The sequence below is a fragment of the Balaenoptera ricei genome, chromosome 16 (genome assembly GCF_028023285.1).
Source record: "Balaenoptera ricei isolate mBalRic1 chromosome 16, mBalRic1.hap2, whole genome shotgun sequence".
NCBI classification, from domain to species: Eukaryota; Metazoa; Chordata; class Mammalia; order Artiodactyla; family Balaenopteridae; genus Balaenoptera; species Balaenoptera ricei.
In genome coordinates, this window is record NC_082654.1 from 25,230,726 (window position 1) to 25,242,929 (window position 12,204).

The 12,204-nt window shown below is 42.7% G+C and overlaps 1 protein-coding gene across 1 annotated transcript; it reads right to left on the minus strand.

Annotated features, from left to right (window-relative positions):
* Positions 1-228: 228 nt before the first annotated feature.
* Positions 229-11,585, minus strand: GSTO1 (glutathione S-transferase omega 1). Its single transcript, XM_059900582.1, has 6 exons — positions 11,473-11,585; positions 11,167-11,275; positions 7,922-8,144; positions 5,152-5,250; positions 1,252-1,358; positions 229-459 (listed from the first exon to the last, which is right to left on the minus strand). Exons 1-6 carry the CDS (start codon positions 11,504-11,506, stop codon positions 306-308), a joined length of 726 nt encoding a protein of 241 aa, XP_059756565.1. The 5' UTR covers positions 11,507-11,585; the 3' UTR covers positions 229-305.
* Between the last annotated feature and the right edge of the window lie 619 nt (positions 11,586-12,204).

The following is a 12,204-nucleotide window of genomic DNA, read 5'->3' on the forward strand; positions in this document are numbered from 1 at the left end:
AGTGGAAATGTCCTATGGGCAGTTAGAAACCCAGATTGAAGTTCAGCTCTCACTAGAGATGATTTAGAGGTTTTCAGCATGGACTGTGATAGAACCCTTAGCATCCTTTGAGCATCCTGAGACAGGAAATGTGTTTACGTTTCTGCAGGAGGGACTTGAGGAAAGCCCACAGTAAGGCCATAGTGTCAAATCAGAGAAGGTGATCCAGTGAGACATGAGAGCACTTGGTAAAATAAAAGCATGTTATTATTCATATTAGTGAAGGAAAATATCAGATATATTTTCATTGTTGACTCCTGTCCCCTTCAGAGCCCATAGTCACAGGCCTCGAGGTTGTTCTGCAAGTAGAGATCTAAGAAACCTCGAAAGGCCTTTGGATCAATGAAGAGGGATGATACTGCAGGATCTTTCATCATGGCTTCCATCCAGAGCTTAAGATTTGGAGTGTGGTCTACACATCTGTGGGAGATGGAAAGAATGAAGGTGTGAGGAAGGCTAAGTACGAAGGTATTGCAAATTCTCCTATATATCATTATTACCACTCTGCAGTTTCATATTGTTTTCCTCTAACTTTTTAAAATAGTTCTTTAAAAATACTTATTTAAGATGCATGTAATCATTGAATATGAGATTTGGAAGATATTGTAGAGGTCCTTGTTTTGTGAAGAGGAATCTAAGACTAGAGTGAAGTGACTTGCTCAGTTAGCATGAGAACTTGTCCAAACGGAGGCTGATAGTTTTTTAAAATGAGAACATGAAAGACAACCAAGAATATTATATGTTTGTTATTCTATGGTCAGATTGTGACTAAAAGTAACCCTGAATAGCTCTAAGCTCTAAGAAGTGGCAGTAAGCCAAGGTCGCTGCCAAACTTCGAAACACAGAGTTTGGAAAATAGTGTGGGACTCTTGATGGTAAATGGGAGGTAGCATTGGTCATACAATCCTTCCTGAAATCCTTATGAAAATGCAAATCCTTATGGATTTTTAACCAGGAGGGAAGGAGTAAATTATTTTGAAAACATTTTACTACATGTCACAGAACTCCCCACCCCTACCGGCCCCAAGGATGAAAAATGGTGAGTGTAGGTATAGGACATGCCCTGGAAAGTCCCAGTCTCCTCCTGTCTGCTTGCTCCCATTCATGCCAGTTGAATGAGATATGTTAATTTTTGTTCATAAAAAAAGGTTAGTATATACTATTTCAGTTATCATTATCCTAAATTAAATACAAAATATTCAAATATCTTACTCATTTAACTCCAGGGCTATCAGCCATTCAAACCAGGGCCAGATGAGGTAATCAATCATAGAAAGAGAGCTGCCACCAAAGAAGGTTGTCTTCTTATTAGTCAGAACCTGAACATTAAACAGCATAAGATTACTTCTTATTTGTGCATCTGGTAAGATTCATCAAAAGAAATGATGAAGGCAAGAGTTAAGTTAAGCAAGTGAGAGCAGCAGGTTTTACCCTGACATATTCAAGTTGGCTTTTTGTCTGATTAGTTTAAGCTTTAGAATCTCTTGGTTTGGGATGAAGCAAAACGGTCAATAAAATAAACTGGAAAATGGAGAAAAATAAAACAAGCTACAGAGTACATGATCTTTGTAATAGATATATCCAACAAAGGACTGGTATTCAGAATATAGAAAGAACTCCTGGGAATCAAAAAGAAAAAAAACAGGAAACCCATCATAAAACTGGGCAAGACTTGGACTTCACAAAAGAGGAGGTCTAAATGGCCAATAACCATTTGAAAAGGTGCTCAACTACATTAGTCATCAGGGAAATGCAAATTAGAACCAAAATGTCATACCACTTCCCATCCATCAGAATGGCTAAAATGAACAAGACAAACTTAGTAAGGGTGTGGATCTACTGCTGATAGGAATGTATCAATAATTTGGTACAACCATGTTTTAACAGTATCTACTGAAGCTTCATGCATGAGTTCATGCATACGGTATAACCCAGTAATTATATTCCTTGGAAATGTGAACATATGTTCACCAAAATATAGGTATAAGAATGTTCACTGCAGCACTATTTGTTACATCTCCAAAGTGGAAATGTTTACTGTCTGTCAGGACTAAAATGGATAAATTGTACAGTAGTCATACATTGGAACACTATACAAAGAATAGGAATGAACTACACACAATATAGATGAACCTCAGAAACTTAATATTGTATGAAAGAAGCCTGACCCCAAAGAGTGCATATTATATGATTCCATTTGTATAAAGTACAAAAACCATCCAAAACTAATATTCTGTTTCTAGATATGGATGCTAGTATCATGGCTGTGTTCACTTTGTAAAAATTCAGCAAGCTGTACTCTTATGCTTTGGATAAATCTCTGCTTATAATACTTCAATAAAAAATTTACTTGGGCTTCCCTGGTGGCGCAGTGGTTGAGAGTCTGCCTGCCAATGCAGGGGACACGGGTTCGAGCCCTGGTCTGGGAAGATCCCACATGCCGCGGAGCAACTAGGCCTGTGAGCCACAACTACTGAGCCTGCGCGTCTGGAGCCTGTGCTCAGCCACAAGAGAGGCCGCGATAGTGAGAGGCCCGCGCACCGCGATGAAGAGTGGCCCCCGCTCTCCGCAACTGGAGAAAGCCCTCACACAGAAACGAAGACCCAACACAGCCAAAAATAAATTAATTAATTTAAAAAAAATTTACTTAAAATATATTGGAAATAACTAGATTAACTGTTAAACAGATGCCAAATAAAATTCTTTGAAAACCAAACACAAATACTATGATTCTGAAATTTAAGAAGGTGAATTGGTATTATGGTTTTGCAAACAGAAGAACTGAGACTATCATCTGGCTAATCAACACCAAACCATTTTATAAAACATCCATAGTTTTTCTCAGGGCCCTTACAACATTCTGCATTGAAGATAGATCATTTATATCTACCTGAGTATTTGCCTTTGGTCTACCACCAAACTAATCATCTGAGCAGTATGGGCCGCATCTCACCTTCTACCTCCCATGCTGTCCAGCAGAGTGCCTTGCAATTATTAGGCACTCAGAATTGTACAATGAATCACTATTGTTTGGGGCTGTCCTTAAACTGTAGTGCCTGGTAATATTATGCATAAATAAAATAAGCATGATAGTTTCACTCAGAAGGAAATGCCCTCTCAGCAGCCTGAAACATGGAAATGGTACCACTCACTGTAAAGTGTGAGTCCTTAACCTGGAGTTCTGTGAACTCAGATGGGAAGAAAATTATATGTCCCCCAACTAACCCCAAATTTAGCAGGTAGTATGTGGATGTTATACTGCTCCAGGGTCTGATACCTTCAACCTCCACCTTGTTCAAGAGTCAACTGTAGTTGTACATAGAGATTATTTGAAATCAGGAAACATGATTATCTTCATGTCCCTATATGTGAAAACTGATTCCCTGGCGGTCCAGTGGTTAAGACTCTGCCTTCCAGTGCAGGAGGCATGGGTTCGATCCCTGCTCAGGGAACTTAAGATCCCCCATGGCATGTGGTGTGGCCAAAAATAAAAAACAAACAAAAAAAACCTGATTCAAGAAAGAATATAAAAATCCTGAAAATCAATTAACATTAAGGAAACTGAACTATACTATTAAACTCCACCCCCATAAAAGACACCGGACTCAAATGTTTTAAAGAAATAGCCAAACCCTATCAAATGGTTTCAGACCTTAGAAATCCAGAGAAAGTAAGCCAACGCATTTTATGAGGTTACAGTAGCCTTGATATAAAAACCAAATAAAGATATGATAAGAACAAAATAATCTCCTTTACGAACAAATATGCAAAAATCATTTAAATATCAACTAATTCTAAAGTATATATGAAAATCCACTGAAAACAAGTAGGTTTTACACAGTAATACTGGCATGGTTCAACACCAGAAAAATCTGTCAGTGCCACCATATATATTCACCAGATTAAAGGGAAAAAGTTCAATGAACATTTCAGTAGATGTAATAGATGCAAACAAAACACTAAAAATCCAACACTCATTCATGACTTTTTTTTAAATTAGAAAACTAGTAATAGAACTTTCTTAATGAAAAAAAAAAAGGTTTCTGAAAATATCTCCAGCAAAGTTCATACTTAATGATAAAAGGTTAGGATGCATTCCCATACGAGACAGGACTGTATCTTCTCTCAGTAAAAACCTAAGGTTGAGTGTGAATGGAGGATGATGATTCCATATACAGGTCCAAATGGCAGCTCTCCCGCAAAGCAGGTAAAAACACATCTGGGCTTCCCCAAACGTCTGTCTGACTAATGGCAAACTCTTGTGGGAAATGTTTATTATATAATAAACATTTTTATATAATTTTATTCAAGTTTTTATACAAATAATTTTATTTCTTTTTATATAAGTTTCTATAAGTTTATTATATAATACTAAGTGGGAAAAAGAACACAATGACTTATACTCTGATTATAGTTATGTTAACTTTTTAATATATGTTCAAGGACTGGGCTTCCCTGGTGGTGCAGTGGTTAAGAATCCGCCTGCCAATGCAGGGGACATGGGTTCAAGCCCTGGTCCGGGAAGATCCCACATGCCGCGGAGCAACTAAGTCTGTGCACCACAACTACTGAGCCTGCGCTCTAGAGCCTGCGAGCCACAACTACTGAGCCCGCTTGCCTAAAGCCCGTGCTCCGCAACAAGAGAAACCACCGCAATGAGAAGCCCGCACACCGCAATGAAGAGTAGCCACCGCTCGCCGCAACTAGAGAAAGCCCGCGCACAGCAGCAAAGACCCAACTCAGCCAAAAATAAATAAATAAATAAATTTATATATATAAACAAATATATATGTTCAAGGACTGAAAACAAGCATGGAAAAATGACAACAGGTGAAAAACTGGAAATGTGGGTGAAATTTTTCCATGATATTTTCATGTCAGTGCGATAAAATGTTTTAAAAGCAAGCCCATGACAAACCATTTTTAGGTGTTTTGGTTTGTATCTTAAACACAACAGCTTACAGCTGCTATCTGTTGTAAACTAAAATTTCCTATTTGGTATTATTGCTAATTAAAGTGATTTTGGAAATGGGAGTATGAAGAAAAGAGTAGAAGGTGAGAGCAGATACAATGTATCACTTCAATAAAAATCAAGGAGAAGGGATTAATTACCTCCTCTAGCTTGCTGAATTCTTTATGCAATTCTTCTTTCACGCCAGAGCAGTCTTCCTTATTTTGCCTTCTAAGAAAGCTTAATAACAAAGGTGGTACCTAGACAGAGAGTAATTTCTTAGTTTATCAGTGTGAGGCTAACTATACCAGCCCCCTCATATAAAAGCACCATAGAACCCTCATAGTCCCAGTGTCAGGATGTTCTAGAAACTTCAAAAGTACACCAATTCCTTTGCTCACAGAGGTCGGGTACTGATCTTAAAAACAGTTTTGTGGCTTAGATGCTGTACTGGTCAGGATTTTATAAGCTGCAAATAAGAGAAGCCGATTGGTGAGCTTGGGTCAAAAATGTCCTAAAAGGACACTGAGTGGCTCATAGAATTGTTGAGAGGCTGAACAAACAGGTCTGGAACATTTCAAAATCATGCTGAGAACTGACCTGATGGGAAGCACCCACTGCCACCAGTGAACCGAGCACTAGATGCTACAGTCTGTGCTGCTGCCAGAAGTTGGACTCTGAGGTAACCAATGCCACTCTGGAATTCAACCTGGCAACCACCCCAGCTCCTGAAAGCCAGGAGCTCTGCCACCAGCCACCCTCCCCAGTAGAACCAGCACCCCACACCAAGCCCGTTTCCCCACATGTCTCATTTCTGAATTGAACTCTACCATGTGTGTGTCTGAGAGGAAGAGCCTAGGTCCAGGCCTTGGCCCCAGCTGCAAAGGGAGCTGGGAAGGGGATTTTTCTGATTTCTGTCTTGGGGAGGGCATGAGAAGACAGTTCAAAGTGGTTGATGACCTGAAGACTTGACAGGTGTCCTGTCAGATGCTTTCATGCTTGTGGTGGAGGTGTCTGTGTTTTAATGCTCGGTCTTTGGTATTGTCTCACTGCAAGAGACAAAAGTCCACTCGTCCAGTGGAAGTAAACAGGCACTTGTAAAAATACAGGACAACGTCCTGAAAGCCCATCCACCCCAGGGTACAGCTTGCCGTCATTGGAACTGAAGGTGTGCAGGCAGCCCTTCCTTCCACGTTTCCATCTGGGCCTGCCTGGTCTTTCATCTCTGCTTCTCCTTAAATGTCTGCTCCTTGTTATCTTCCAAATGTCAGATCCCTTTGCAATGCTCTTAATTTCTGATTCCTTAAAAATTCTTTTTTTGTGTGACTGATTTGTCGTCTCCAATGATATATACATACACCTCTAAAACCTCAACACATTTATTGTCTTAGTCTCTGTGTCTCATTTCCAGGTTCCCAGGAGAAGGTGATTTGGCTGTGGGTGCAGGTGGGGGCATTTCTGGTTTGCTGAACTGGGGCCAGGAGGGTGGTGTCATAATAGTACTTAAGGCCACCTCTTCCCTGAGTATGAGGAGGGAAGTAATGGTGGGCATCTCCAGCTGTTAGCTCATTTTCTTTCTGGACAGTACAATGAATCTCGTTACTATTTTTAAAAATTCTCCAACATCTTTCTTGTAAATGCCATATCCCCTGTCCATCATCTTTGATGGCAACCATCTCTAGTATTCTTTCACTCTCGTTCTGCTAAGCCAGACAACTCCCTCTTCCTTCCCCATTGACTTCCCTTTGCAATATCTCCTTTAAGAAAATGTTCTCCCTACAAGTTTCACCTTCTGGATATTTCTCTAACCATTTCTTTCCCTAGAGACAAGATGTTTCTTATTATGCTGAGATATATCCTGACAAAAGTAACAGAATTATAGAGATATAACCTGACCATGCTATTCACATTGTCTACTGTTGGTCATTTCTTTGTTAATACTAATTGTTTGAACTCACCTAAATGTTTGATTTAACATTGATGCTAATTAAGACACAGGCAGTTCACCTATAGGAATGCCATTTACTCAGTCCACAAGGAGCTATTGCCAACACACAGAAGATGCTCACAACTAGACAATGTGGCTAGAACAACAAGAGCTAACATTGAGTATCCACCATCTGTTGGACTCTAGGTGTTTTATATTAACTGATTTTTATCAATGGGATGGGATCAATTACTATACTCAGTTTACACATGAGCTGAGGCACAGAGGTAAAGTAATAAGCAACTAGCTCACCGTCACATAACTAGGAAGGGCTGGTCGCAAGCCTAGGCAGTGGGCCAACAGTGATGGAAACACGGCCCTCACCCTCAAGGAGCTCACAGCCCTGGTACAAGACACAGGCAAGAAGGCGGCAGTCCCCACAGGGGAAAGTTAGCACACGTGGGCACACAGAGCTGGGCACTAACCCAGCCCGGACAAGCTTCTGGAAGACAAAGGTATCTGAGCAAAGGCAGTTGTCCCTTGGTTCCTTGAAGGATTGGTTCCAGGGCCCCCAGCAGATACCAAAATCCACTGATGCACAAGTTCTTTATAAAATGGCATAGTATAGTGGGCCCTCAGCATCCTCACGTGTTGCACATACAGGAGTGCAGACTGTACAGGAAAGAGGACTTGGAGACAACCAGGCAAAGTGAGAAGGGGGAAGAGTCTTCCAGCAAGAGTTGAGAAGAAGGTGGCAAGTTTGGGAAAAATAAAAACATTCAGCATGACAGGAATATAAAGTGTTAGGAGAAGAGTGGAGAGGCGTAACTTTGGGAAGTAAACAGGATCCGGACCATGAAAGGGCTCACAGGACATGTCCAAGCGGACAAGAGCATAATCCTGTTTGTCTTCCCCACCCAAATCACTGAACCATCAGTGACAGCAATGATTTAGCTTAAAAAACAAAGGTGTTATATAGGAGCTGAAATTTCTTGAACACACACCTTAGAAAACAACTCAAAGACCATCTTTTGGCAAGCTTTCTCATAGGGGTCATCTGGCAACAGCTTCTTTCCTGGATATGCTTCATCCAGGTACTCACAAGTGATGGCAGATTCGTAGATCACTTGACCCTGACTGTTTTCCAGAACTGGCACCAGGCCGAAGGGATTCTTCTTGAAGAACCACTCAGGCTTATTTTTTAGGTTGATGTTAATGACTTCATGCCTGAAAAACACATAGGGGACAATGAAGAGAGTAACATTTTTCTTGTACTCCTGAATAAAGCCTCATCGGTATCATCCACTTAGCTGGTCAGACCCGAAATTTCGGAGTCAGCTTGGCCTTGATTCCTTCCCCCTGCCAGCTCTTCCTCAAATCAAATGGATCAGCAAGACCTGTCAGCTAGACCTTCAGATCACATTCTGGCTTCATCCACTTCTCAGCTTTAACACTGCCACCTCATCTAAGATGTCATCTGCCACCTGGACCTCTACAACAGTCCCACCAGCCCCTCTGCTTCCACTGTGACCTCCCTACGGTCCATTCTCCACACACAGAAGTAAATTGGATGAGGCCACCCTCCTGCTTACTTACAACCCCTCGATTGCTCCTTGTTGCAATGAGGATAAACTCTAAACCCCTTGATCTGGCCCCTGCTTACCTGTCACATCTGCTTCCTATGACTTCTCCTTTGGTCATTATGATCTGGCCACACTGGCTTTTTTTATATTTCTTGAATTACTTTCTTCATTGTACTGATGATATGTGACTGAAATTACTTTGCTTACTTAATTACGTTTGTTATGTCACCTCCCTAGAATGTAAGCTCCATGAAAGCAGGGATCTTGTGTGTCTTGGTTGTATTCATAAACCAACATGTAAATGAGCAAAGCTATAACTAGATTTAAATGCTATGAAGAAATATAAACATTTTCAGATAGGTACTCAGTACACATTTGTTGAATAAATAAGTGGAAATGCTTCAAGATTGTCAATTCGATACTCCATTTGGGACTAAGAGGTAATCTTAATTGTAAAAATATATGAGCCAACTAACTGAGTTTCTCCACACCCCGCCACTCCACTGTATGAGAATCAACATGATAAAATTCAATTCCTTTTGCTAATTTTAATAGAAAGTTCCTCATTTTTTTCAAGAATATTAGGGAATCCAAAAAATCCATCCACAAAATAAACTTTCAGATTAAATCTCCATGCACTGATACTTTTTTAAAATGTTACATGGGTAAATCACACTAAGTGTGAAAAACAGGTGAAGTCCAGGCTATATTAAGATTGTTTTTAGAACTAACTTGTATCTTGCCTAAGAGATTTTAGGGGAAATAAGAGAAAAGAAAGTTTCATATAATTGTTAAAGCCAGGTCCATATCATTGTCAAAGCTGGATGAGTGTTCAATAGAACAGATTAGCTACTCAAAAATAATATACCCAACACCTTTTGTTTCCTATTTCGTCATCCACCTCAGTAGCTAGCTATAACAGCATTATCTTGAGGATTTAAATATGCAATCCCTCCCCCCATGGAAACAAAGGAATAGCCAGATTGAACACTGGCATCTGTGTGTATGTATGAAAAGATTCGTGTGCTGTCAGATTACTGGACACTTCAGATACAAGCCACTGCAAGAAAAATGATGTTCCCTGCTAAGGAATTATCAACATTTCTGAAATTTTATAGTATGAAAAGAAAAGGTAAATCCTGGGCTTTTGTAATAAAGAAAGTTCTCAGAACACACATGCATTTTGCTAACCTGGCATGGTGAGCCAACAAGGCAACATATCTGCTGCAACAAGTTGGAAGATGCACCTCTTAGAGAAAACCATGCTTTAGTAAATTCCATCATGTGGTAAAATCTAGTACCTCTCTAATCACAGCCTTCTGGGACTCAAACTTAAAACTGATCCATAAACATAGCAGACCTCTGTTGTTCACACTGCCTGGCAGCTATTACACCCTTCACCTTCCATACACACACTTTTATGATAAGATCACTGCAATTTTCCTTTGGAAAACTGTCCCAGTAAGATATGGTTGTTTTCAACCCAGAGTTCCAGAAGGGCACTAACCCAGGACTTTGTGGCCCCAGATCCAGCTGTGTCTTGCTCCTGGACTTTTCAATTGTATGACCACAAGATGTGTCTTCTTTCAATCCAACTGAATTGGATATCTCTTAAATGCAATAAAAGAATCCTGACTAATACAGTAAACATAACAAGAGCTGGATAAAATAATGTTTTGATAAATGTTAACTAATTGTTGAATATTTTGCTATGTGTTCACAATCTGTTTCATCCAAAATAAGATGCAGATCTTACTGAAGTGATGACTAATCCAAAGATAATTAGTTTTTTTTCTTTAGACTGTATCTTACTTTTTTTTTTTCAGGGAAAAGAATTGCCTGCTTAATTCTCCCCCAAGAAGACTAAAATTAGTTTATAAATTCTAAGCACATACATGGAAAATTACTTTGTAATGGGGGCCTTGTTTTAAACTTCCACACTACAGGTATCTAATGTCTGTTCAACAGATTCCAAAGGTCATTGGAAGGGAGGCGGTTCAATGGCTATTCAGCTCAGGGAAAAGCCAATGACTTGCATATTTCCTGTGGATAACCCATATGTCAATCACCTTAATAGTTTCAGTGAGGCTTCCCAAAAGTCTGAATGTTTAGGCATAAACACTTTATTTCATGCAACCAACAACCCAATCTATAGGAATATTCACAGTACAGTTAACTCAGCACTCTGTCCAGCGGAGGGTCAAGGTCTGGACTCTTCAAGGGGGTAAATTACCGACTATTCAGGAAGGGACTATAGCCTCAGAATAACAGCAAACAATATAAACAGGACATGAAAGAAGTGGGGTGAAAGAGAAGGAAGTACAGCAGAAATCAGGGGTCTGCCAGAGCTAAAAGAGCTGCCTGTGATTACCATTCGAGTGATCTCTGCATGCCACTAACTTTACTGGAGCCTCAGCTTTTCTGATCCATGAAATGGTTAATCTAAATGGGGTGTCCTAGACTGGTGGTGTCTGTGGCATTCCCCCCGCCCCCCGAGGATAGGGTTCATAACTTTCTATGTTCCCCCCTCCCCCCCAGAAAAGGCTGATGTAGTGTATTTTGTAGTAAAGGAAGCTGCGGGGACCCTATCGAAGATTTCCGCCTGCTCTTCCGGCAGCTGTTGGTTCCTGGCTGGCTCTGGGAGCGGCCCGCGCCTTGATCCTCACCCAATTCCCTTGGCCTTCAGGACCAGGAGCGTCCTCTTGGCGAACGGGCAGAACCTCATGCTGTAGACGCGAATCAGGCCCTCGGGGACCGGCCCTGGGGGCGCGCTTCCTTCGGGGAGAAGCGGAGGCGGTTACAGACCCGACAGCAGCGGGGACTCCCAGCCTCCCGCCGCCCCGCCGGGCCGGGCCAGTTTCCTGCGGGTGGAAGACCTCCTGCGTGGCTCCGCTCCGGAGCAGCCCGGCCCCCAGGCCCTGGCCCCGACACGCGTCTGAGGGTCGCCGCGGATCGCGGCGGGCAGGCCTCACCCTTCCCCAGGCTCCTGGCTGATCCTCCGGACATCTCGGCGCAGCACAGGCCCAGCTCGCGTCGGGGCTTGCAGGCGATTCAGAAAGGCGGTCGCCCCGCCCTTCCTCCTTCTCTCCCTCCCCCTCTCCCTCCCTCCCCGTCTCTCCCAGTAGTGCCAGCAACCCGCGCGCAGAAGGCCTCCTGGGCGATCCGACCCCGCGCCCAGGCTGACTTCGACTTCCCCACCCTCCGCGAGAAGGAACGCGCCGCCGCCGCCTCCCGCGTGCCTTGTGGGAGATCGTAGCCAGACGCCCACCCAGTAAGCCCCGACCCAGGGCCGGCCTTCCCGGTTTGCTGGGGCAAAGCTTCGAACACCGCAGATGGCGGTCGCACCCAAGTTCAGCCCGCTGGCCGAGAGGTGCTCCCATGACGAGCTAGCCCAGCCGCACAGCGTTGGGGCATTGGGACCAGGCTTGGTGGCCCTAAGTCACCCAGAGATAATGAGGGCGTGGCGGGCTCCCCACGGTGCTGGAAGGGGACCCTGGCCCGGCTCAGCACCCCGAGCGAATGCGGAAGTGCGGCCGCCCTCCGATCCTCCCCGCCCCCCAGTGGCCCGGGCACAGAAGAGGGGGAGCACCAGTCGCCCCACCCCCACCCCGTCCGTGTATGTGGCTTTGTTTTTTTGTTTTTGTTTTTTCTCCTACGTGTGGGTTTTTTCTTGGAGCTGTTTCATAGGAATTCGTGTAATAAAG

Coding starts and splice junctions, on each gene's coding strand:
- GSTO1 (XM_059900582.1), bottom strand. CDS start 11,506: ATGTCCGGAGGATCAGCCAGGAGCCTGGGGAAGG. Junction 5,251..7,921: donor TCTTTGAGTTGTTTTCTAAG/GTGTGTGTTCAA, acceptor CTCTCTGTCTAG/GTACCACCTTTGTTATTAAG. Junction 1,359..5,151: donor AATTCAGCAAGCTAGAGGAG/GTAATTAATCCC, acceptor TTTAATGTTCAG/GTTCTGACTAATAAGAAGAC.